At 42.3% G+C, this 27725-nt stretch overlaps 1 protein-coding gene across 1 annotated transcript in view; it reads left to right on the forward strand.

The window, feature by feature from the left end:
• The window catches only part of cdh4 (cadherin 4, type 1, R-cadherin (retinal)), a 209365-nt gene extending 182054 nt beyond the window's left edge, over positions 1–27311 (forward strand). The window contains exons 9-17 of the mRNA XM_078247866.1: positions 7106–7243; positions 11408–11593; positions 11887–12140; positions 15708–15850; positions 19935–20171; positions 20864–21097; positions 21692–21831; positions 25173–25337; positions 27101–27311. Of these exons, the coding sequence (XP_078103992.1) occupies positions 7106–7243; positions 11408–11593; positions 11887–12140; positions 15708–15850; positions 19935–20171; positions 20864–21097; positions 21692–21831; positions 25173–25337; positions 27101–27307 (1704 nt within the window). The 3' untranslated portion in view covers positions 27308–27311. The remainder of the gene's footprint in view (positions 1–7105; positions 7244–11407; positions 11594–11886; positions 12141–15707; positions 15851–19934; positions 20172–20863; positions 21098–21691; positions 21832–25172; positions 25338–27100) is intronic.
• Positions 27312–27725: the final 414 nt, after the last annotated feature.

Here is a 27725-nt window from a genome sequence, read left to right on the forward strand (position 1 = left end):
CCACCAGGATGCTCATAGTTACTCTATTTTGGACTAACTTGATTTACCCTGGTAGCCAGCTACCGACTTGCTCGACCATGTGTCACCCACTAAAGCTCTCTTCAACACAGCTGTGTAGTGCTTCATGAAAGCATCAAGTCAATCAAATGCGGGTTAGACACAATACAGGTCGGTTACCATAACAGATGCTTTCCAAGTCTTGGTTTCAATGTCTTGATCTGGTCTGCCTATTTTGGCCATTGTTTAACCCAAAAATATCTGATTATAAGTTCATTACAATTACCCAAATACATCCTTTATTTTCCTACGTTTTTTAAAAATAATGAACTGAAAATCCTATAAAAAAAAGAGTCTTTTCTTCCAACATCCATCTACCATCAGCTTGCTTTTTCTGAATGCACAATGCTATGAAATTCCAGAGCTTCCTGCCTCCTAAGACCCAGTTTTATCCCTGGATGTAACTAAACCTTAAACAAATCAGGATCACTTTCAGCAGGATTTGTTCTTTCAAAAATGTCAAATAAAATAAACCAGGCACAAAATGAATTCATTCGTTCCAGTAATTTGTTTTCTTATCGTGTCGAACTATAAATGGTTATAATAGCCACGCAAATCCAGCACCTTTTTGCTGACGAGGTCGCGGGGGCTTTCTCTTCATTGCTGTCTTTTGTGTCATCCACTGATGCCGTGTGCGTCTGTTCATCTGAGATTGTTTGCCAACCCACACACCACCACCAAAACACATCGTCTTTGCTCCATCTTCCATCTTATTCTACTAATGAGTGAGGTCACGCAGGGTCGACTTTTGTTTATCCCAAGATGCATCAGGTAACTGTTGGCAGTAGTGTTAATATGACATTGTTCATCCTGCAGCCTTTCTCTCACACACATACACACAAACATTCTCTTGTCTCTCTGTGGTGCAAGGTTTAAAAAATATATATATAACTGGCAAAATCAGGGAAACGTTCAAATTCATACGCCGCCATTATGAGGATAATCTCATCTTCGTAATTTAGTTGGCTGATTTTACTACCAACAGTAAAGCAACGTTGAGTGTGTCTCATAATGTTTATATTCTGAGAAGTCCCACTGCTCCCTCTCTGCACTAAACCTGGCCAGGCAACACTTTGGAACTTAAAACTGGATTTTACCAACAGTAACGTGAGCGTATTGGGAGAATAATTACGGTTAAACTATCAAGAACAAAACCAGCTTTTGATTACAGAAGAATACAATACATCAATGCTCATTCTTTATCCAAATTCTTTACGGAACTGGCATGGCATGATAGCGTCATACATTTGTGGAACAATATAAATGAGTCTTGTGAATGTGAGCCAGCTCTGTGTCCCTGTTTCCAGCTTGGCCCAGGCGGCAGCAGTAGCAACTGATGTGAGTGAGAAAAAGCTCATTAATCTGGACACATCAAGCCAGGCTCAGTTCCACCTGCCTCTGATCCTCCCACTAAAACTGGGACACACCTGGGAGTTCACTCACCTGCTGTCAGGGTCATCAACAGAAACACACAAACACGCTCAGACACATGGGCACATGTTTGCGTACACACTCCCATGCAGTTCTGTTTGTTGTTTAGATGCATTAAGGCTCCCACAGCGTGAGGAGTAGCAGCGGATATGATGAATTAGATCCATGCAACCAGAGTGGTGTATACACATGCTGCTACACAAAAACAAAAATATGCATACTCACTGCATATAAACACCTTTGCAGCACATACTTTATATTCTCCGTCTCCTCTCCCAACTCTCTCACACTTTAGCTCATCCTCGTCCACCATGCCGGAGTCTAATTAGAATATTCATGTCCTAATTAAGGGGTGAAGCAGGTTCTCTCGTGTCGAGGAGACCAGGGGGTACATGGAGGTTAGCCTGGTATCACTTACCTCTGACACTGCTGAATACCAATTATTCTCCCTAACTGCCTGCAACCCCTCTCCTCCTCTGACCTCACATGCTTCCACGTGCTCCTGCCCACAAGCTAACAAGCTGGGCTAAGTCATATACAGTACATGTGTGTTTGACTCCATACATCCTAAAGTATAACATGGCTATGTAGCCTAAATACTGCATTTAAGGTTGATTTAAGATTTAAGATTGCAGTATGTGGTGGTTTAGTATAGGTTTTATATAGTTTTGTGTATGTTTATATGCTGTACTGAAAATACACTCGTCTATCAGTCGTAGGTAGTCAGTATACTGTATGTAGAAGTACATTTCTAATGAAGTACAACTCTGGTGCAGCAGGTAGCAGAGTGGGAGATGTCAGGGTGCCACAGCTGGCATGGATGTTCGTCCTTTGTGCCCTCTTTCCATGGCTCCGGTTCCACTGGCAGGCAGAGCTGTTGTCTTTCATTACCCCAGGCTGTCTTCATCTCCCACAAGCCCTGGATTGGAACGCTCTGGCGTGGCATGGTGTGGCCCAGCGCCAGGCTGTCCACCAGGCTGAAGCCAGCTCTATGTTGGACTGTCTCGCTGATGATTAGGACATCACCTGGACTGCCTCAAGGACATGAGTGCCACACACACAGCCTGGCTCTATTAGGATCTGCAGAGCCTGACTGGGGATACAGGCTGAGAGCAGGCATCCTAAATGGGTATGGGACTTTATTGTCTCAGAGACCCTGAGTTATGTTAACTTTCCAGCTAGCATATATATATATATATTTCATATTAAAAGCAAAACAGATATTTGCAAGTTCATTATTTTGTCTTTCCCATGGACAATCCCGTGATGACTTTTTGACATTAGCCTGTTCTTTAAAGAAGCTTGATTTAATGCATTTACAATAGAATTGTCCACAAATGTTGGACCCTATTTGGACCTTGTGGGAAGATGATTTGAGGGAGGAAATACCAAATGATCTTAGTCAAATAGTTTCCATTGTCCAAGACATTCACTTATACAATGCAGAATTATGCAGTGTACCTATTACTGTACACCAATGCCTGGTTATCTCAAATCTCTAACAATATTTTCCCTTACATGTGATGTCAGCAAATTCGCTGTAGAATTTATACACATATTTTGACTATGAACACCCTACAGTAACCACTGGACAGATATTTTTAACACTATGTCAGATATTCCTGGAGAAGCAGTTGTGCAAAACCCTTTCACAGCTTTATTTGGGATCTCTCCCTTTCCCTCTCTTTCTGTATCTAGACATGAAAGCTTTTGTCACTTTGTCAGCAAGATGATTAATACTGATTAATCGGAAGTTCAAATATCCCCCATTTCATTCTCATTGGATTATATACATTATTTATATCCTTAAATTGCATAAGAAAAAGTTCTGGCTAAAATGTTTCCCTTTTTTAGCCAAGCTAGTAGCAAGGCTCTAGGGATGGCAATGTTGGTCAGTCAGTCAGGTCACCACTTTGGACTTTGTACACATATGGTCCCCAGAGGATGAATCTTAAAGATTTTGGTGACATTTCCTCTAGCAGGTCCGGTTCTGCATGTATCATGTGAAAATATATCTCTATTTGTTTAAAGATTTGGCACAACATTTGCTGCAGACATTCATGGTCCCCAGACAATGTATATTATTGGAGATATTCTCGATAATGCCATTCTTCTAGCACCACCATGAGGTTGGGCACATTTGTGGTTTTTAGTGAAATGTCTGAACAGCTATTGGATGGATGCCGTGAAATTTGGTTCGCACATTCATTTCCCCCCTCAGGATATTGTCATTGCAATAATGTCGTTAAAACCTTTTCTCTAGCAGCACCATCAGTTCTTCATTTGTATTTACTAAGATGGTAAACTAAGATGTTAACATGGTAAACATTATACCTTAACATCAGCATGTTAGCATTGCCATTGTTAGCATGTTAGCATGCCGACATTAGCAGTTAGTTTAAAGCACCGCTGTGCATGGCTGAAGACTCTTTTGTTTCATTATGTCAAAAGGGTTAACTTTCCACATAACCCATATTAGGAGATTTACATGTGAGTGCTGCTCCTCTTTCTTCTCTCTAAGATGTCATTTGAGCAATCTTGCTTGCTCGCAGATTTACAGTACCTACATATCTCTACAATGGGATTCAGAGAAAAGCTTTCAGAGAACAGTGCGCTAGCTTGTGTTCTCTTCAAACTAGCATTGAGCTGTTTGTGTCCTCAACACAACCTGAGAGACATCCCTGCAAGGGTTGAAGAGAGGGCTGGATGATGAAGATGGAGACAAAACAGACTTCCCTGCATACTTTTGGTACTAACTGGGAAATTATGTGAAAATAGAAAATAACTGTGTAGATGTGTATTGTACGTTAACATTTTTCATTGGCAATGTGTATGTGGAACTGAACTGAAATGTACTGAACTGAATTAAAATCTGATGAAATGGAGTCGAATTGCATCAAATGAAATTAGGTAAATTTAATTGAAGTGATCTCAGCTGAACTGAACTGAAACTGTAGTGGCGGTCACTGACACTGAGGGTCACTAAGGTAGAGAGAGAGTGTAGTCAAAAGAAAGAAGGGATTTTGTCTTGACAGTTTTAGCCACCAGTACTGGGCCATTTGAGACAGATTGTAAGTGACAAGCTAAAGACTGTGGCTACTAGGAGCCTGGCAGGCCGGAACTCAATGCACAAACGACACAAGTAAGAGCAAGTCTCTCACTCTTCTGGCCTCTCCCTCTTTACCTTCTTTGAGTGGTCCTTTACGGGACGCCTCGTGAAAATTCCCCTACTTTGCTAACAAAGTCTCACTTGAGAACAAGTCCATTTGTTTACCACCCATTAGCAACCAGGTTTTTCCATCTGTCCTGTATGCTGCTTGGCTTGCCTTGTCGAGTAGCTTACATTGATAGCCTGTTTCCTTTTTCTTTCTTCAGTCTCCTGGATGGTAAACGACCTAATTTGGTCCCTGTGAAAAAAAGGATTGGGTTTTATTGTTGGCGGAGCTCTGTGTACAGGTGTTTCTGTGGCCTCTGATGGCTTTCAGCGCCTGCAGATTAAGTCTGTAAGGCTCAAGGCCTGTGGGGGAGTCTGGGCTGTTGCTGTTGGTCGTGATACAAGAAGCTATATTTCCTGCCAGCGCTGGACTCTAATCTAACCTGGTCTGAACAGAAAAACAGAGATTTTCTGTTCAGCACTTCTGTAGGACTCATTAGAGAGCCCTTTACTGGCTTGTTCGGGCAGCCACTTATGGACAGCAGAGTGCGCTTGGCTCTGCGTGTGTGTTTAGTGTGCACGTGTATACCCAATGTAAGAGTATCCCACCTGTTCCCACTCAGTGGAGTGTTAGTGGATGTGTATGTGTGGACTAGAAGGGCCATAAACTCACAACTACTCTCAGATGAGTGATGTAACCCTGCAGGATAAGACACATCAGCCACATCTCATACTGTGTGAGAGCTCCACCTGCTGGCTCAGCTCCTGTCATTTCTCTTCACCTGACGAAAGAAAAAGGCGTCCATCAAAGCGTAAGCCTATTAGCTTCCAACAGCCATCTGGTGCTATTTCTAGATTGATGTATGTGACCGGATCTAAATGAGTCTGCAGAGAGACACATTCATTGGAGGCTCTATTTACTAACGCACTCTGTGAGGGGAGATGGTATTGATATTTCATTATGAGTCTAATAAAGGGCAGCCAGTATTGAGTTTTCATTAATAGGGCTGGTTTGGTGCAGATTAACATGTCTGTGCTGTTCATAATGACTTGGAGAGGTGCTAAATGACTCCTGCTGGGTGTTTTAACTGGCCTCAATGGTTTGACTGATCTAACAATCAACTGCATCCTTCACGACTGAAAAAAAGACAGACAGAGAGACAGACAGACAGAGAGATAGACAGATAGAGAACAGACAGGCAGAGAACACTGAATAGCCATGATGCGTTCAGAAAGATAGGGAGAGATCAAAAGAAGCACAGAATGTGAGTTAACAAAGAGAACAGAACAAACCAGAGGAAAAAGATAAAAAGCCACGACTCACAGAAATAAAAAAGCTAAAAAGCAGCCTTCTGAGCAGAAAGCAATAGCTCCCATTTATACTGACAAGACCTCTGCCTGGGTTTGTTCTGGTTCCTCCAGGCAGTCCCTGACATCAGTGCCACTGGCTGTCAAGTCCTTAGAAAGCAAGACCCCTGGGTGAATATGGCGAAGCTAGCCTAGCAACAAATGAACATTAGACCATTGATAGGACCCATTGTGGGCGCGCAACAAAGTAGCAGGCCCTGTGTGCCGAACACTGGCCTGTCCTTGACGTCCATTCTCTCTCTCTCTCTCTCTCTCTCCCCCTCTCTGTGCTCTGACACAATGGAGGTTTGAGCCAAATGGATTAATAGGAAAAGAAAGAGACCACAAAGCAGAGAGGCTTATACTGTCAGGATGAAAAAACACACACACACACACACACACACACACACACACACACACACACACAAACACACACACACAGAGTCTTCTTTCCAGTGGTGAGTTTGGGGACAGACTGAACTTTCAGCACCATGGACAGTGTCACGATGTTGGAAAGTGGATGCACTGTCTCTCTGCCTTTGTTTTGTGGTTGTGTCTCAACCAAGCCTAATGTTTGATGGTGTTTCTCGTCATGGCACCGTAATATTGCAGAGTGAGCTGCATTACACTCTGGGGTGACTCTTCCTCACTGTAACTGGACTAAATAAGGCCCATTCACCTGCTGGTATTATCTGCAGCACTGTGGCGCATCTTAAAGTGTCGGCGCCTCCATTAAAATGAGTGATGATCCTGGTCTGTTCCCACAGCGGAAAGCCAAGACTTTTAGGCAATAATGGATGGGCCTTTTACCAATACAGTGCTCCCTCCCTGTGTGTGTGTGTGTGTGTGTGTGTGTGTGTGTGTGTGTGTGTGTGTGTGTGTGTGTGTGTGTGTGTGTGATGTTTATTGGACAAATAAGGTGTTCTAACAGACTTCAGTGAGTGAGTAGAAGGAGGGGAAGATGTGCGTTGAGGGGATTTTCATTCATGCATTCACTTATTCACTCACTATGTCATTGTCACATGGCAGAAATATTTGTTTGGCGATTGAGTCCTTTGTCCGAGTTTGTTGCAGCATGCAGCAATCCCTGAGTTTGTTTTCTGCTTCTTTTTACAGAAAGTGTCCCAGTATACCATCATTGTCCAGGCCACTGACATGGAAGGCAACTTGAACTTTGGCTTGTCCAACACAGCCACAGCCCTTATCAGCATTACCGACATCAACGACAATCCCCCAGAACTGACAGTCAGAACGGTGAGTCCTGAACTTTGTTTTTCCTCATCAAAATCTGCAGCCTCTTCCTGGTTCACTCTTTTGGTGGCTGTCATAACCATTTATTTAACAGCTCCCTACTAAACAACTAGAGAGTGTCTGTATTTTCATCATATTTGGGCGAGGATATTGCAGTGTTTTCTATGTCAACGGGTTAGAATGAAATATAAGATTCAGCCACCCTCCCCACCCCAGTACTCTTCATATAGTCCCTATAAAGAATGTAATGCCTACATATCTAAACAGGGAGGTCAGACTCCACCAAACAATTTCACCTAAGGGCTTGACCCTGTATCTGTCATTTTAACAATTGCTTGTTTAATTGCTATGCTACCCCACTGTCCCATAAAGCCATTATGCTACATATAGCACATAAGGGTATATTATTCTTAGGCAGTTACAAAGGTCTCCAAGGGAAAGACTGCGCTTAGATATTATTAGAAAATATGGTCCCTGTCAAAGACAACAATCATGCAACAGTAGCTTAACTGAGATCTGCTTTCAGAGAACATTGAGATGAAGGGAATACAAATACAACAGCTGAGAACGTAGCAGACGTAGCATAAGGGCATGTATGTGAATAATTTAAAACAGCAGTGATAGATAAAGAAACCCAGAGAACAACAAGGTACTGTGACTGAAAGTGAGATCGAGATCAGTTTTCTCTCTGTGTTTTATGCCAGCGGCGCATCTGGTGGCCAGGGTTTGTCTGCAGGCATCTGGCCCTGGTCCCTGATACCTCCACACTGGTCCGACAGAAAGCCACGCTGGCCCACTTTTCTATAGCAGTGTGTGTGGTTAGGTAGGGAGGTGTTCGTTTTTGGGAGTGGGGATTACTTTATGAAAGGTTGCTCATGAGGAAACAGCAACTGGAAGCAAAAGCTTGTTTCCCCATATGTAGCTTGTATTCTCTGCTCTCGGCCTGGTCATGGAACAGAATTAAATGCTGACCGCCGCCTGACAGACCTACAGGATTGTAGCTTCTCCTTATGTGAGCGCTTGGATTTCTGAGATTACAGAGAGAGACAGATGCTGTCTGCAGCCGAGCTCAGAGGCAGAGCGAGCAGTGTGTCAGCGTCACACACCGTGATCCTTGTCTCCTCGGTGGGGCCGTCGTCAGCATGCATGCCAGTACAGTTCCAGCCGCATGCTCTGATAAAAGCTCCCCAGCTGTCAGAGGTAGAGCTCACCGTACAAGGCTGTGGCTCCGCTCAGAACTACTCTGTCCCCATCTGTGGTGCTGGCTCTGTCACCTCTCTTCACTTGTGTGTGTGTGTGTGTGTGTGTGTGTGTGTGTGTGTGTGTGTGTGTGTGTGTGTGTGTGGGGGGGGGGGGATTCTGGACCAGAGTCCTCCCACTAGCCAGAAAATGGACTTCCTGCGCTTCAAACGACACAGAAAAACACATTGTACATTGTCATCACATATATACAGTACACAGTGATGTATGCTCACATACACTGTGATAAATGTACAGTATGTAATCTCTACCGAGCCGCATTACTTTCCTTGCAACCCTCCAGAGTAAATGACTGTAGATTTGCCTGAGCTTGTTAGTAAAGGAGCAGTTGGCTGTATTTTGGTGTGTGACTCAGACGTGGTAATGAGTAGAAATTAATAAAAAATGTTTGGGCTTTTGTTGTATATCCTTCACTTAGACACAAACAGTGACATAGTCTCGCACAAACATCCACGGCAAAGAAACCAGATGCCATTTCCGCTGCTTTGTCGATCTCTACGTTTTTTTTGTTTTGCTTCCCACACAAGCAACTAGACTTGGAGCGAATCAGTAATTATTTGTGTATGACAGATGCAAGAATAATTTATTGCTCTCTACGTGAGGCATAGAGAAACCATACGCACTAATTAAGTGAAATTGCTTGCGGGGGCGTAAACCAAGCTGATATATACGTAGCATCTAATTTGAAAAAAAATCTAATCTTTTATTCATTTCACCGCATGAGCCTGAAATCGCAATGTGACTGCTATATTTGTCATTATGTGATGAACAAAAAGACAACGGTACTTGCCACAACCTATCTAATCTAGCGTATCACATCCCTGCTAAAGTGTACCCAGTGGTTTTTCATTCACCGAACAATGATGAGGAGCAGGGGAGTAGCTTAGAAGACTTGTGGGGTTGAAAGCTTGAACTCCCAGACACACAGGCTTACAGATCTGAATAGAGTGCTATTTGTGATTCACCTGTAGACCTCCAGCTTCTAAATAGCTGAAAGAGTTGGAGTGCCAGAGATAAAAAAAAAAAGAAGAAGACCAAACTGCTAGGTAAAGCAGCTTGATATGTCTGTGTGACAAGAAAAATGAGTGAGGGTAGACGCCCGTTGCCAGTAGCTATATCTTTATTACACTATAGTGAAGACATAACAGCCGTCTTAAGTGGGCTGGTTGCAGTCTGATATTAGTAGGAGTCTGTTTTGGGACATTTATTTGTACGCAATGCTGTCATTACCATTTAGTTTTACCCCATGAAGGAAAAGGAAGAGCTCATTTAGTCTTTTTGAGTTGTAGCTCTGCTGTCTGAATTGGAACATTTTCAATTTCAGATCCAGTTTTCAATAAAATTGTAGTAGATTTCCCCTGCTGGGCAGTACACCTTGATGCAGATTTATTTTCTAAAATGATTTGGGGTGTGTACAACACTGCATGTCCCACTGATTTCCCCTGGCTGGACTGCAGCTCAAATGTCTGAAGGTTAGTCATGTTTATAGACAGTTTAAAATATGAAAAGTAATAATTAGAAGTGATCAGGTATAAGTGACTTTGTATTAGATGAGTTTTGTGTAGTGCTGACATTCATAAAAAAAAGACGTGTTTTTATTTTATATTCACATGCAAAGAAGGCTGAGGTCCCGTTTAACCATTACCTACAACTGAATCGTATTTGCCCTGCTCCTTTTCCCTTCTCTTTATAACTAAAAAAATCCTTCAGAAACTGGAAGTATGTGTCTCTAGTGGCTTATCAATGGGTCCACATTGCATTTTAGTGAGAGTGGCCATTTTGGAAGCGTCCTCTCCTACAGTCGGCGCCATTGTGTATGCCTCTGCGAGAGCATATTCCATTTGGCCGTCTGATAGCGCAGCCCAACAAGCCTGGAAGGTTGTGGTGGTGTTTGTTGCTAAAGTTCCGGGTGAAAATGAAATGGAGGAGCCAACACACAAGAGCCTGAGAGTGCATATTTAATTTGTTCTGTGCTTATCAGTGTGGTCATACTGCAGGGGATAGGAGAAAAGGGGGCAAGGAGGGAGGGAGGGAGGGATGGAGGGAGGGGAAGAAGAAGAGGAAGAGAGGAATCTGTCGGTTTGGACGCTACTTCAATCCCACGATGATGAAGCCATTAAAATGAACAGCAGCTGGCAGACACACCTAATAAACAAGTTAACGCTTTACAAGAGGAAACACGGATTATCGTCTGACAATGAAAGCTTTTTGTCTGTGTGTGTGTGTGTGTGTGTGTGTGTGTGTGTGTGTGTGTGTGTGTGTGTGTTAATCCCTATAGAGAAGGACATGTATCCTATTGTGCTGTAAATTTGTCTACAGGCTCTGCAGCTGTAACCAAGTTTCATCCAGAGTTAGTTGAGAGGGGAGTTGTTTTAGATTGCAAAATAATGAAGATCATTAGCCAAAGATTATTCCTACCGCTGCCTTAATTACAGTACTTATCTAATTGCTTATTAAGACCTAGATTCGGGGAATGCACAGCATCTAAATTAAATGGGTAAACACTTAATTGAACAAATCCATTAGTTCAAATAAGAGTTTCAAGTAGACATGGCGTGGAATTAGGGACAGCATTAACATAATGAAAGATATGATTCTCTATTATCCACATTTAAACAAATATGTCTCCTCTTGTCTCCCTCTCCTATCTTTCTAATTTCTCCCCCATTTGTTTTGATACCACTTTCAATGTAATGAGCATTATTGGCCTGATGCTAAAAGCAGTTTGTTTTTATAATTACAGTTATGAGAAATGCTAAAAGATTGATGATGACACAAGCGAATGTTAAGGATCTCAATAAATCAACTTTATTAACATGCATTAGCCGAGTGCTGGAGCAACATCAGCATAATGTTATCTGTCCCGTCCTCCCTGCTGTCACCTCCCCTCCCTCCTCTCTCCTGTAGTTTTCAGGGGAGGTGCCAGAGAACAAGGTGAATGTGGTGGTGACCAACCTCACGGTGATGGACAGGGATCAGCCCCACAGTCCCAACTGGAACGCCGTCTACCGCATCGTCAGCGGAGACCCCTCTGGACACTTCACCATCCGCACCAACCCCATCACCAATGAGGGCATGCTGACGGTGGTCAAGGTAAAAATTAAGCTGTGCATGTGGCTTCTCTATACACATCCTGATGTCTGCTTTTTAGCTTTGTTCTCCATCATTATTCAACACTGCATCTTGTATGTTTCCACCTTCTCTGGAGTGCCAGATGTTGATAACTGAGTACTTTGGTCCCTCATTGTTTTCACTGAATTATATGTCATTTCTCAAATTGGAACACAGTTAGAACTAAGCTTGCAATCAGCTACACTCATTTTCCTCCCATCTTGTTTTCTGTATCCCTCTCTCGCCTCTCTTCCACATCCTTGGTTCTTTTCTAGCCGGTGGATTTTGAGATGAATCGTGCCTTCATGCTGACCGTGGTGGTTTCCAACCAGGCCCACCTGGCCAGCGGCATCCAGTCTTCTCTTCAGTCCACAGCAGGAGTCACCATTTCGATTCAGGATGTGAATGAGCCGCCCGTCTTCCCTGTCAACCCCAAGATGATCCGCTTTGAGGAAGGTGTGCCAGCAGGGACTACTCTTACCGTGTTCGCTGCTCAGGACCCTGACCACTTCATCCACCAGATTGTCAGGTACTTTCAGTACACCACATTCATTATGGAGCGTTCACTTATATGCTGACTCTAAGGCCCCGTTCAGACCAAAAAAAGCAATCTGGCATTTTTCCGCAGGGTAGTGCGGCGGTGGGAGTGTCACTGAAACAGCCCATTTGTGTGACGTTCTGTTGTGTTTTTGAACCCCCCAATGTAGCACAAGTAGCCTCATATTTTACAGTTACTGTTTTCCGTCAGATCGTTTATAGATCTTTGACGTTTCCAACCATAGCTTCATTCCTAACCCTAACCCATGCCAAAATTCTATTGGAATTATCTTAAAGTGCCCATATTATTAAAAAAACACTTTTTCTGGGATTTGGGGTGTTCTTTTGTGTCTCTGGTGCTTCCACACGCATACAAACTTTGAAAAAAATCCATCCATGCTGTTCTGAGTGAGATACGGTTTCTGAATGTGTCCTGCCTTCAGTCTCTGGGTGAGCTGTTCAAAATCGGCACGAACCACCATATCATTAATCATCATTAATTTAAATAAAAATGAAGATTCTTGGATATATTCGCAGTTAAGGACTCACATTACAGTCTACCAACAAAGAACTAAAACTCCTTAAGAACAAAGACACAAAGTCAGACACTGTATAGTGAGACTATAGTCTGAGTACTACTATGTATCATCCTTTCAATATGTGTGTCACCAGTGTTAAATCAGTGGTGAGTAGTTTCTCCGCAGTTTCTCCCTTCTCTGTGACATTTTCAACCGACCCTCCGCCCACAGACCGAGCTCCAGTTACCTCCTCGTTGCCAGGCGACTGATGTGAAGAGGTCATCCTGTAATGAGTTGGACACTGTCTGTCTGCCCTCTTTAAATCCCTTATCTTCTTCTCTTCCTCCACATTGATCTCACTCTCCATCCTTCCTAACTGGGGTGACACACGGCAAGCATTGTGCCATCCAGGCATCGACCCTGTGTGACAGAAACTCCCACATGCCCACTAGGGTCCAGCGGCACCGTTCCACTCCAAAGCCAGCTCCAGCGAGAGAGATTGATTTTTCTTAATGTCAGTGAGACGTACTTTTCCACTGAGTGGAAATGTTACTGAATTGATAGTGAGGGTGGGAGTGGGATATGTACTCATATATAAACTGTACAGAGGAGTGAGCAATATCCACATCTCAGGGTTTTTTTTCCTAAAAAGACTTGTCATGCAAACTAAGTGGGCTGAGCTCCTCCGCCCTTTGAGAGAAGTAACTCCTCTTTTACTCTCTTTTCTCTCATCCCTCCCTCCCCCTGCTCCCACTGACCCTGTCACTTTCTTCTCCGTCAGACTGTGTGTCTGTTATTGATGGGAGCTCAGAGCTGCTGTCTTCTCCAAAGCAACTTGCCAGCAGACACTGAGCTCATGCTCAGACAGCCTCATCTCTGCTGCTGCTGTATTCCCTTTAAGTGACCTCTCTTGAACCCTTGCTGAAGCTCACACAAAAGAAATAAAAATGCAGAGCCGTAGACTCACAAACACACACAAACTTGTACACGAGCCCCCACATAGGATGAGTGAAAGCCCTGTGAATGAGCAGTGGATGGGAGAGGAGCCAGCTTGAGTTTTGTTTTTGAAATTTCTGAATTTATTGCTTTTTCCTCTCTCCGGCGGAAAAGAATGTGAAGCTGGGTTTTTGTGCCAGCTGATTTTACTGTTAGATGTGATTTAAGTGACAGCATGAGCTAATATATGTGTGTTTTTCTGTCCTCGTTAGTATTAGAATGTTAGCCCTGCAGGTGAGGACAATTTTGGTCATGTTGGTTGGACTTACAGTAACTTCTAAAGGTCTTAGTTTAGGGCTTGCATTTAGGATTAAAGGGGAACTAAAATTGCACTTCCATGAAGTTGGGAGGCTCACAAAGGACAATAAAAGAATAGTCAAAGACATCTACAGAATGTCTACGCAGCCCACGGAGCAGAAGAAGCACATTGGTAGAGCAGTCCCAGTCCAGCTCCAATATAGGTGGATTCTACAATTCCCACAGTGCAACTTTTTCATTAGATGCTCCTCCTAAATGACCACATTTTTCAAACCCCACACCTCCGGTTTGTAATGCAAGACTTGTGTTTCAATGGAGGGCCCTTTAAGGTTAGAATTACTATTGAGTTCAAGATAAGAGTTCATGTTAATTAGGGTTTGGATTAACCCTTATGTTTTGTATATTAGCTTTACTTCCTCATTGAATGGAATTTGGGAGGGGGAATGCTGAATAAGAAATACTACCAATCACAGATATAGAGAATTAAAAAATCAATCTTAACCATATTTTATAGCTCTGGTCTCTGAGACGCCAAAACAAATTAATGTGTAATTTTTTCCGTGAGCACTTTTGTCATCTGTTCAAAATCATGTTTGAGCAATTCTTATAGATTTTGGTAAAGTCATGAAGTGTCAAAGCTGATTAAACAATAATGTATGTTTTTGAGCTGTTAAAGAGGGCACAGAGTCTCCAAGACCCCGAACAGAACATTAGGGGTTATGGTCTACAGCAGTTGTCAGTATGGCTAGACACTTTGGTCTGCCAGCTGCACATGAAGACAGCAGGAGGAGACAACTTGTTGGCACAGGATGAAGATCAGAGTGCCAGGCATGACACGCAAACACCAGAATCTAACCCGCAGGCTAACATCAAATCCTGACTAACACTGCATGACAACCTCTTTCACTTAAAATTAGATTTATTTTCATCTGTTTTATTCTTTCAAGAAGAAAATGTGAAAGCTATGATGGAGGGTGCCTGTTCATATGTCCCTCTGTCTGTCTGTCTGCTAAGTGTGTACCAGCCTAGAAGGTGGAATTAGTTTTCTCCATGCATGCGAGGCTCTGGCAAACCAGTGTCAGCCTCCAACGCACTGCTTTAATTAAGCCCTGTTTCCTCCTCATGGCATTTTCTACCGACCATGCTTACATTTAGAAACACGCCTCTGTTCCCTTTCACTTTTTCTCTCTGTCTGCTTGTGTCTTTCTCCTCCACCTCCTGTCACTGTGGTGGTATCACTGACTATCTATCTACCAGTGAGACTATACTCGCAATAAACCGTTTCTCATTAGACCTCAGAGTGAAGCGCTTCCTCCATTCAGACAGTTGTTAAGACTCGTCATAGTAGTTATGGGATTTATAGATTTTAATTGCAGCTGTCACTTTCCACTCCGTTGACATATTGACCAGTGACAGCAATGGGAGTTGCTGTGGCGGCTGTGTGGGTACAAAGAGTAGGGAAAGTTGTTAAGAGCGCTGCTTGGCTGTTGTGCACATGGGTTCAGGTTTTCATTCGTCTTCATGCTAATGAGCTGCTGCTATGATAAGCTCGGTGAACATATGTTCCGCTCTCCATGTCACTGTAATATTTCAAAGGTGCTTGGCTGGTATTGCTTATTATTGTAATGAACATTCAACCTGATAATGGGTACTTTGGAGCCACAAATAAAATATTCAGAGCTGCTGGAATATATGTGTATGTAATATGTGGAATATGTTTCCATATATTTGTGTTTGGATTAATTAAGTATATGTCTTTCTGTCTCTGTGGATGTCTGTGTGCACAGGTACTCCAAGCTGTCCGACCCGGCTAACTGGCTGAAGATCAACAGGACCAATGGTCAGATCACTACCATGGCCCTGCTGGACCGAGAGTCCATGTACGTCAAAAACAATGTGTACGAGGCCACATTCCTGGCATTCGACAATGGTAAGTCCGGTAAGTCAGGATGACTGTTTTGATAAACAGAAGGGCACATACAGCACAATATAGGCACGTTTTTTGCCACATTAGGCTTTAGGGATGGCAATTTCCGTTGGTCCACCAATTTGGTCTAGAACGAAAAATCTCTACATCTATTGGCTTGTCATGAAATTTGGTACATACATCCATGGTCTCCAGAAGATTAATCCTAAAGACTCTGGTGAAAGATCTCAAGGAATATTGGATGGATTGCCGTGAAATTTGGTCAGCCTCAGGATGAATTGTTATAACTTTGGTGATCCCTTAACTTTTCATCTAGTGCCATTACCAGGTCACAATTCTACTTTGTCCAATACTTTGGTTAATTACCAAATACATGTATTACTAATAGCATTCCATCAGCCTCAGTGGTACATTGTATTCAGTACCAATTAACTAATATTATGCTATTATTATATCAAGACGCACACACAACCAAGATGACATTACACCTGCTAAACATCAGCATGTTAGCATTGTCATTGTGAGCATTTTAACATGCTGATTTTAGCATTTAGCTCAAACACCGCTATATCAACATACAGCCTGACATAGCCGCTAGCACGGATGTAGGCACATGATCTTGTTTCTTTTGTCATTTTTTTCACTGTGAAAAAATTGCATCAGCTATATTTTAATGCTGATAACAACACATCAATCATCATCTGACTGAAAAGGAAGCTGTTTGTTATCTTTTTTCATAATCAGAATGAAAGTGCTGTAGCACAGGCAGGGCGCGAATGTAGTGGCTGTCATAATGGGCCACAACATATTCAAGTAACATGTCACTTAACATAACAGTGTAGGGTTACTTGCTACTGGAAAACAGTAAAACTTGCTACTGTAAGCCGTTTCATTCACCTCAGAACACCTCACATCGATTGTATAAAGTCACTAACGCAGGTCTATCCAGTGACAAAGGCTAGAATCCCATGAATCAAAGTTGAATGTGAACTGTGAATGAGTGTAATGTTATGTTCATATACCGTACCATTTTAAGTATACTGTACATAAATATGCACCGACCTTCATTTCCCGGTGTCTAAAAAAGGATTAAAAATAGGATCTGTCGATGAAAGTCTTAAATATCAGCCTAAGCTGCCACAACATGAAGCTTAAAAAATAAAACACTACAAATAGAGGTGTTTGCTCTCTGTGTACGTAGGAGGTACCCAGGTGTTTTTACTCCAGTGAGAAATGAGGGGATTGGTTGCCCCGAAGCACACCAGCATAAACTCAAAGTGTTGACTCGCTATTGATTTTGTAGCCCAGTGTCAACAAGGGGATATATTCCACTTTGATTGAAATTCTCTTTACTTATTCTACTCAAGCGAAGCGAAAAAAAGCATCAAAGCACCCAGCCGATCATAACCGACAGACCGTCATGGGCCTTGGGGCCTGAGGCAACAGACCTTTACATAGTTGATGCACCAAATTACTGTCTGACGAGGAAAAAGTTGAAACACAACACTGATACCGGGGTAAACTCTATCTATGCTACGTTGCATTAGGAGTTTTGTTAGGCTTGCTGACAGTCTGTGTACAGGGGTTTGTCAACTGAATATCAAGGTTTCAATATATCACTGCAGTCTGTTTGTTCAACAGAGCAGTGTACTTCTCCATCTGTAGTTTGGAGTTGTAACGGTATGATCAGAAGTGGTATCACTGAAGAGTGATAATGGAGGAAATAATGAGTTCCTTAGCAACCTGCATTCAGAAGTAAGTAAGTACAAGTTCAAGATATCAGCATTAAAAAAGTGAAAGTAACGTAGGCTACATTTACACTGCTACGTTTAAAAACAAATTTCTTTTGGTACATTTACACTTCACATTCACACTGCTCTGGCGTTTCATTACGGTGGCCGACAGAGGCAAACGCGCTGCAACTAAAAAAAAAAAACATGTATCACCAGGGGCTCTACACCTTAACAAAAGCATTGAGAACATTGTTTGTGTACCCAGAGTTTACTAAAAAGAAAGGTTTTGAACAACTCACCGTAGCTCTTGTGTTTCCAGTTGCTACCACCTTGGCAGTCAAAAACGAGTCGATATCAAAACAAGTAGCCACAGATTTAGTGTATCCCTTGTGCACCGGTGTAGTTAAGGTGTAGAGACCCTGGTGATACTTTGAGCAAAGTCTCATGTTGTGTCGAGCCTTCTTAGTGGTTTAACAATAGATATTTTGAGGCTAGCATAAAAGTGCCCCTAGCACTCCCATTCAAAAGGTCATTTGACCAAAAAACGAGAATACGGTGAATCTTAAAAGTGGCGCTTCCGTCCTAAATATGCTTTTAAACAAAAGTTTGACTCGGGTACATTCACAAAAAGACCCTAGGTTGCATTTTGGCGAGAGTTACGCTTTAAAGCCACTCAACACTTCACATCTTAAAGCTGTAATCTCGAAGATTTTCATATAAATAAATGTCTGTTAAGTCATTATCTATCACTGAAGGAGGTAACACAATGGTGATTGAGCCGATGGCCCACTGATTAAAGTATTGCAATATTGTCATATTTGTAGTATTACAACCTGGGTGTCTGGCGGGACATCTCCCAGAAAAAAATCCTCTATTACAGTTTTTCTCCATTGTATTCACACAAAATAATGGAAATATGCACACAGTACTGAAAACTTGAAGCTCATGTACCGACAACAAGACTCCTATAACCACGGAAATAGAATGAGATTCACTCTATTTCTATGCTCCAGACGGCTGAACTTTCAGCATAATGTTTTCACTCAACTAGAAATTCTAAATCAACCAGTACTGACATCTTAAGGATTGCCAGTTTAAATATTTCCCTATTACATCCCTATTCATCAATATGAATGACTAAATAAGAAACAATCAAAGTGGAACTTTGGAAGCTTTTCTAATCAGCTTGATTTGGAATGTTTGTGTGTGCTTTGATCAGAATTGATTGAGAGTAGGCTGGCAGCATAATTAAACAACCCAAAAACTGTCACGTTTGGATTCAAATGTTGCTAAATCCTCTTTAATGCATAGAATACATGAGCACATATACATCAGCAGAGACTATCTGACATGTGAAATAACCAAAACCTTTAGCAGACAGTCTTGTGTTTATGTAGGACACCATCACTCAAAGTAACAAGCTGATTGAGAAAATGTGTTTTACAATATTCATTTCAAGAAAAACAATTAGATGCATTGATGTGTGAGGACCTTACGACGTGACGTTTGCCATTTTTAAAATGTCATTCTTTACCACTTTAATCCCAAGACTTAAGTGTTTAACCTTATTACAAATGTTTTCACTGTTTTCATGTTGCGCAGCTTTAGACAGAACAGCAAAACGACAGCAAGCAGCGCACTGAAAAACTAACGAGGCGCTTATTCCCAGCACCATGTTGTGCAGCACCAAGAGCAACAGAAACAGTGTGGCAGAAAAGCATTTGCTGTTAATGCATAAAACATCAATGTGTCTCTCTCAACCTGATGGTTCTGTTCTGTTCTGTTCTGGCAATAGTGAAAATCCCTGAATAAGTTATGATGAGCTTGAGTTGCTGGATGTAGTGAAGGGTTAGTGTTTGAGTCATTTTCCAGTGCGCTTTGGAGAGTGCAGATAAGCGCAATCTTTATGTAAGCGTTGTCCCCTTCAATATGAGTCTCCCCTCAGCTTTTTCAGAAAGCAGCCAGTTCTAAACACAAGGCCTAAAAAATGTATGTGTCCTTTCATTTGTTCTGGCAGTTTTGTTTGGGTGCTTTGTACAAATGTACACAGCATTGCCCCTCTGCTTTCAGCATCTTAGTAAACAAAACAGATTTCTTCCCAATTGTTTCTTTGGCTGCACGCCTCATTTTCTCACTTCCACACAGGCATCAGCTAGAAACATTGTAATTGAAATGGAAGGATTGTTTTGCTGTCTCTCAACTCCCCTTCACTGCTTTTTGCTCCATCTCCAATCATTTCATCTTTACTCCTCTACCTCGCTGCCGTTCACTCCTCTCTCGATCGCTACGTTATTATCTCACCATCTCCTCCTTTGATCTCTTTGCCTCCTCTCTTTCCTCTCACCTTCCCTCAGGTTCGCCTCAAGCCAGCGGGACAGGAACTCTCCAGATCTACCTGATCGACGTGAACGACAACGCGCCGGTGCTGATACCCCGGGAGGGCCAGGTGTGCGAGCGTTCGCGCCCCAACTCCATGGTCAACATTACAGCCTCAGACGCTGACGCCGACCCCAACGTAGGGCCCTTTGTCTTCGAGCTGCCTTCTTTTCCTGCAAGCGTTCGCCGCAACTGGACTATCTCCAGACTCAGCGGTAATTAAATGCTGTTCATTGTCTTAACTGTAGCTACAATTCATATTGCAAATATTTGACCTACCCTTGTGATGTAAAATGAATGAGGTACAGTATGTGGGAATGATATATTCAGCATCCCCAGCTGAATTAAACCATAAAGGTAACAGATGGGATGCAAAAGCCCTCTGCAGAATGACTGGCTACATCAATCAGGGAACCAGGGATTGCTGTAAGCTGCGAGAGAAGTCCAAGTTTAACCAAATGTCTCACAAAGCTCACAGTGAGAGACGCGGGTGCCATCCAGTGTTGACGTACGATCTATGGTTTGTGACAAATTAGATCCATTCATCTCTCCATCCCCCGAGCAGCCGATCTGTCACCAAATCCACCCAGATGGATGTATCACAGCAGTTGTCTTGAGGACAAATCTGATCACATACCTGGATACTTCTCCCACTGAGGCCCTCTTTTTTCCTAGCTTGACTGAGTGATAGATGCTGAAGGTTATACATTGTTTGTGTTTTTTACTTTTAATGCCTCCTCTCGTACATACATGTCAGAATGATTGCTGTGCAGTTTGTTTGGTTGCAGCTTTTATTTGGTATGTCATTCTCTCATAGCTCCGCACATGATGACTATATATATATATATATATTATTCTGCAGTAAACAAAATGTAATTTCTCCGTCTAATCTTATTTTCCACTTCAGGTGACTATGCTCAGCTGAGGCTAAGGATTCCTTACCTGGAGGCAAGTGTGTACGAGATCCCCATCATCGTGTCCGATTCAGGGAACCCTCCTCTGTCCAACCGCTCTGTGATTAGAGTCAAAGTTTGTCCCTGTGACAGTAACGGAGACTGCAGCGCCACAGGGGCTGTGGCAGCAGCCGGCCTCGGCACCGGGGCCATCATCGCGATACTCATCTGCATCATCATACTGCTCAGTGAGTACAACACAGTGAAACGATCAAACTTACACACTATTGGGTTATTATATCAGTATGTATTGTATCATGAAAATGACAAGATTTGGTTGTGTCTCAGTGGTGTAGTACTCAAGACCGTTCTTGGTCTTACGACCGGTCTCAAGACCACTTTTTGAAGGTCTGGTCTCGGAATCGGTCTCAGATAAAGATGACTCTGGATTTTATTTCAAGACCGGTCAAGACCACAACTGCAGGGATATCACTACATTGCCTCTGCATTGTCTAATTTTACGTGTTAACATCATTACTGTGACTGGATGTAAAACTTCCTGCTTCAAATGCAACCAATAACTTGACTCAGTTCTCATTTGAAATTAACATGCACTCTTGAGAAAGTGAATGCGGGAGATAGGAGAAGCTCTGGCTGTCTGGCACTGGTCTGGTCTTGGTCTTGACTCAGTCTCGCCCTGCCTTCTTGGTCTTGACTCTGTCTCAACCCCTCAAAGTCTTGGTGATGACTTGGTCTCGGTTTAGGTGGTCTTGACTACAACACTGGTAAGACTACAATGAACACCTTTTCTTTATGACAACTACTGTTTCTGTTTTTCACAGGCATGGTTCTGCTATTTGTGGTGTGGATGAAGCGCAGAGAGAAGGAGCGGCAGGCGAAGCCCCTGCTGATCGACCCTGAGGACGACGTCAGAGACAACATCCTCAAGTATGATGAGGAGGGAGGAGGAGAGGAGGACCAGGTATCGTTTGACGATCATACATACAGTATATACATAATTAACAAAAGTCATAAAAAGCTGTTAACCAGCAGTGGCATCTTTGAGAAATGCTATTGGTTTTAAGACAAACACACATCTTTTGTTTGCAGATGGTATTTACAGTATCTTATGGGAGGTCAGGGATATATTGCTAGATTAAATTAGATAACTTTATTATAGCCATTAGGGAAACTAGTTTGGTCACCCATGCACAGTGCCAGGAAACAACAAAGATACAAGTCAAACTAACACATATTCTAAGAGGACATAGAAGTTCAGGAGCCGACATAGCCACAAAATAAAAAATAAAAACAATGTAGTTAATCAAATCGATCAATCATTTATGGCTGCAACTAATTATTATTTGAATTATCGATTAATCTGCCGCTTATTGAACGATTCATTGTTTTATCTATGAAATGTGACACAGTGAGACAAAAATAGTGACACTGGCCCCAAAGATGATTGTTTTATTCAGGGTTTCCGCGGGGTCTTTAAAAGTCTAAAAAAGTCAAAAATTATAAAATCAAAATTTAAGGCCTTAATAAGTCTTAAATTCGCAAAAATATTGTGTTCTAGGTCGTAAATAATTTTAAAAAGGTCTTAAATGTAACCTCTAATGCTCATTGAGGTGTTTTAGTTCTTTCTTTCGATAGTCCAAATATAATTTGCTGTAAATGTACAGCTCATTATTACTCTGTGTCACTTTTATTCAATTTGAATACATTTATTTACTTTGCAAGTACTTTTGTGACTCTGTATTTCATTGTACTTTTACGTTGTGATATAGGTCTCAAAGTGCTCATATTATGCTTTTTGGCTTTTTCCCTTTATTGTGTTATATATCTTTTGTGTGCACGTTATAGGTTTACAAAGTGAAAAAGCCCAAAGTCTTACCATCTCCAATGGAAAACACTGTTCACAAACTGCTCCAAACAGCTCTATTGTAGTCCAGCCTTTACTTCAGAGACAAACGTGCGTCACTTTGTAACACACGTTATAATGCTCGCCTAGCTGCTAGCGTGGCACGCCCTCAGAACTCAGCAACTTCAACCTAGAGGTACTTACTGCGCATGTGCGACTCCCAACAAAGATGGAACAGAAGTGAGATGTCTCCCTCTGTAGCTAAAACAGAGAGCTCAACACACAGGGTGAAAAGAGGAGCTGCAGCAAGGTGCAGTACAACAAAAAATGTGGTGTTTTCTGAAAATGTAACCACATAAACCTATTCTGGTACAACCTCTAAATACAATTATGAACCTGAAAATGAGCATAATATGAGCACTTTAAAATTCATTCATAAAGGTCTTAAAAAGTCTTACATTTTACTTGTTGAAACCTGCAGAAGCCCTGTTTATTTGACTGTCAGTCCAAAACCCAAAAATATTCAATTCAATTAAAAGCTGACATCTGAAAACACTTAACTTCTTATATATACTGAAATTGAGAGAGTACAGCACATTAGTTCATCTACCACAATTGTAAATAACTATGAAGATCGGAAAAGCCTTGGTCAGCTGGACCGCGGACAGAGTCTGTAGAGAACGAAATATACTTTTTAAAAAGGGAGTACAACGAGTGCTGGGGCTGAAAATACTGCTTGGCCCACCACCTCTCCTTATCTGATATTATTTTCTAAATGAAAACCATCAACAACGTTAAGCTCCAACAGCTTTGATTAATTTGGAAATGTATTTTTAATTATGACATCTTTAATACTTGCTATTTTCCAACACCCACACACACCAGATATCTAGCTCATAAACATACGCTAATATCAGATGGCTGCCCTGTTTATACATGTAGGGATAATTTCTCTCTAAAGTAGTTGTCTGAGGATTTATTATAAGATCCTTGGGGTTTTGCCATTGGCACTTTTGGCTGAGCTAAACCAGGCCATGCTGATTTGCATTTCCTTTACCAGATTTAGCACGCCAAGCTGTGCCCGAGATGGGTTTTTTTTCCCCCGAGTTTGGCAAAAGCTCACATATCCAAGCAGGTTGCAGTGACTGCGGCCAACATGTGATGACCCCCCTTTCTCCCCCTCAAAGGTTGCGAGACTCAACCTAACTCATGTCTTTGCTGGAGTCCAGATAGGTTTTTAAAAGCCTCTGTGTGTTCAGCTCTCAGTATTTTTTGTAGCTTCTAACTGAATCTCTGTGATTAGAAGTTTAGTTTCTCGTCTGCGTCCCTGTTTATACTTTCAGATATCTAAAATCGGGGGATTATATTGTGAAGAGTTTATGGGAAATTAAATGTTTATTTACAGTTTTACAGCCGCTCCTTTAACCACTACAGCCATGGATCAGCCTGCTCCAGTGCTCCAGAGAGCCGGGGGCTAAGAGTGGGCGGGTGTCAGATCAGACACATCGCCGACAATATAATAACAATCTCCAAAACACAGGATTTACTCTCAGTGGTTTCTGTGACATGAAAAATACTTGAAAGTATTTTTCATGTCACAGAAACCACTGAATACTAATGTTTAGAAATACAAAAACAGCCAAAACACACAGTGAGCTGCCATAGCCCCGAAAAGTCACGTCATGCCACTGAAGACACCTTCAAGCAGGTAGCCCTGTTTTAATAGAAATGAAAATCCCTGCCATACTGGGCTGTCGAGCCAAGCCAGCACATGTGCATGGAAAAACGTTAAGAGATGCATATTGACTGGTCAAAGATGTCACCTGATTGATCAGCGAACATGCTGAGTGTTTGTTGTTCATATTATGAATTTAACAATATATATTATCAGTAATGTTAAACCACAGCTGCCATCTGAATAGTAACTTGTTCTTGCAAGCGCTTTCCCTCCTTTAAGACGTCCCCTAACATCCTTGTTTCTAACATTAGACTTGTGGGTAATTCCCTCAAGCAAAGACTGCAGCACTGCAGATTTACAAAAGGACTCACAGGTTCGTTAGAAAGCCCTGTAGCACAGATTTCTCTGCAGGTCAGCCCTGAGCCCTCGCAGACTTAACAGGAATGCACATCAAAGTCTGTGAGTCTGTGAGGGTGGACAATCAGACCAGGCCAAAGTAAATGTACCAACTTGGAAACTGAGCTAGATTCAAAACACAATGCATCTACACTACTGTATTTAAAGAATCCCTACATTAGAAAAGGGTTAATGACCTTGCTAAGTGACCCTATTGAATGCTTTTGTAAAAAAAAAAAACACATTTTATCAAAGAAGCTGTACTCAATAAATCATTAAAAAAATATGTAGATTTAGAAAAAGTAGATAAAAGGTAGTGAATTACCAATTAAAAGGACCAGAAAATGCAGCTGAACTAACATTTCCCTCTGTGGCCTTCATCCAGGACTATGACCTGAGCCAGCTGCAGCAGCCCGAGTCTTTAGACCACATCATCAATAAGCCGGCGGGGGTGCGCAGGGTGGACGAGAGACCTGTGATTGCTGAGTCACATTATCCAGTCAGACCCAGTCTGCCCCATCCTGGAGATATAGGAGACTTCATTAATGATGTAAGTTCAAAAATGAAGGAAAACTTTTTTTTTGGTGTAGCATTGGTTCCTTAACAGTTTCGGTTTATAAGCTGGACAGTATAGCGATGTCCACAGGCCTCATTGATGTGACTCATACAAGGGTTTACACAACATGAAGAGAATTCCCTTTTTTCCTCCAGAACTGTGTTCCCATCGGCATCCGACGTAAACAGTAGTAACGAGGCCGAATAAGAACGAAAATTTCGGTGCCTCATTTTGGTGCCTGACTTCTTTTTTTTCGGAAGCATCACTGCACAGGACGCTACGTTACCGTTAGCTAGTAGCTGGATTAAACACAATGGTTAAAATGTTGACAGCTTACTTTAAGCGGTGTAAAGTGTGACTGTTTTTCCCTGTAGATGATTCCAACACCGGGACGTAACAGTCTGACTGCAGCTGCCGTTGTCAGAAAAACAACACAGATGGTGCATTTACTTGAAACTCGCCAGCCTTGTGGTGCATTCAAAGTTATTGTAAAATACTAGGGCTGTCAGCGTTAACGCGTTAATCACGATGCAAATTAAGGGCCGACGCGATGCGATTATTTTTTTTTAATCGCATTAATCGCATGCCGGCATTTATTAATTTATTTTACACTTCACTCGGCTTTGCGTCGTGCCTAACAGGCTACTATTTTGACCCTTTGCAGCACCGTTACTTATCATCAAGCTGCCACTTCCTCGTATCACATCCTGCTGCTGCAGGCTGCAGGTATGATGGAGAAAGACAGCAGCAATGAAATCCTGAATGGCGCTTTTTATTTTCCAAAATAAAAATTTCCCCAGACGGCTCGTAGACAAGTCAAAAGCCATATGCACATTGTGTAAAGCCGAATTAAAATATTACCGAAGCACGTCAAGCTTGAGCTACCACTACGGAGCTAAGCATAGTAGTACAGTTAACGTGATGCTACCCGCTAGCGTGCTACCCACTCAGGCAAAGCAGTATTTTGGAGAGTGCTACTTGCCGACCTGTGGATGAAACCAAATCCCAAAACATTACTACAGCTCTTGCGAAACGGGTGGCAACTAACTGCAGACCGGTCAGCATCGTAGAGGACTCGGGTCTTAAAGACGTACTACGGTTGGCATGTTCTGACCTGTCTCGTTGCTGTCGAAGGGGACAGTAGTTTTCACGGATACACAGCCTGTATGACACGGAGAAAGCAGCCCAACTGGAACTGCTGCAAGGTGCTGCAAACGCTGTCTCATTAACCGGTCATTAATCGCAATTAAAAAAATGAATCGTTTGACAGCCCTATAAAATACCCTTTTCCCATCTGGTGCTTGTTTTTGTCGTTTACCAGCAATTTACTGGTGAAATAAGTCATTGTTATAAGTTATTGTTATTACATTATTAGTCAATCATTTAATTGGCCATGGCATATGGCCTTAGCAATAAACAAGCCTTCTTTAATGTCGCCAACTGTTGTTTTGTGCTCCTTTTTTATATTTTATATTATATACATTATAAATATATTATATATATTTCGGTTCAGGCACCGGCACCGTTTTAAAAGTATCGTTTTAGCACCGGTATCGGAAAAAACCCAAACGATACCCAACCCTAGTGAAAATGATATTGTTGGTGAACAATAACTAATATAGCCTAAATCCAGTGTTACTAAAAGACCATCCTGATACACTTCATAGGTTTAACCACACAGAAAAGGAAATACTGTAACTGTAGATAGGTTGAATACCTTTCAATTTTTTTGAATCTGTCTGTCATTGTGTCTCCAGGGTCTGAGGGCAGCAGACAACGACCCCACAGCTCCTCCCTATGACTCCCTGCTGGTGTTCGACTACGAGGGCAGTGGTTCAACCGCCGGCTCCGTCAGTTCGCTCAACTCCACCAGCTCAGGGGACCAGGACTATGACTACCTCAACGACTGGGGCCCTCGCTTCAAGAAGCTGGCCGACCTCTACGGGGGAGGGGACGATGACTGAGAGCGGAGCGGGGGGCTGGGTGGGACTGCGGCAAGGGTCGGGAGAGGCGGGGTCGGTTGCATGGATGCTCCTAGAAACCACTGGCAGGGGCCAAGAACATGACGCAGTCTCCATGGTAGACGTGTGAGGAACAGATCCTTACATGAGCTGTGTTAGTTTGCTCACAGGGACCGAACACGCAAAGATGAATTTCCACTGCAACGCAACTGTATTCTGGCTTTATATTTTGTAGTGGCGAGTTTGTAGTGTGATGTTTTTTTCTTTTTTTTTCTTTGTTGTTCTCTCACCGTGCTGGACCCGGAGCTCTCTAGGGATGAATCAAGGCGGTCGTGAGAGACACGAGTAGTGAATTTGTGCTTCGATTGATTTTCAAAACGAAACCATCTCTTGCTTTAGTCTCACACTGAAGAGAATGTTT

This window comes from Sander vitreus, chromosome 4 (genome assembly GCF_031162955.1).
Source record: "Sander vitreus isolate 19-12246 chromosome 4, sanVit1, whole genome shotgun sequence".
NCBI lineage: Eukaryota > Metazoa > Chordata > Actinopteri > Perciformes > Percidae > Sander > Sander vitreus.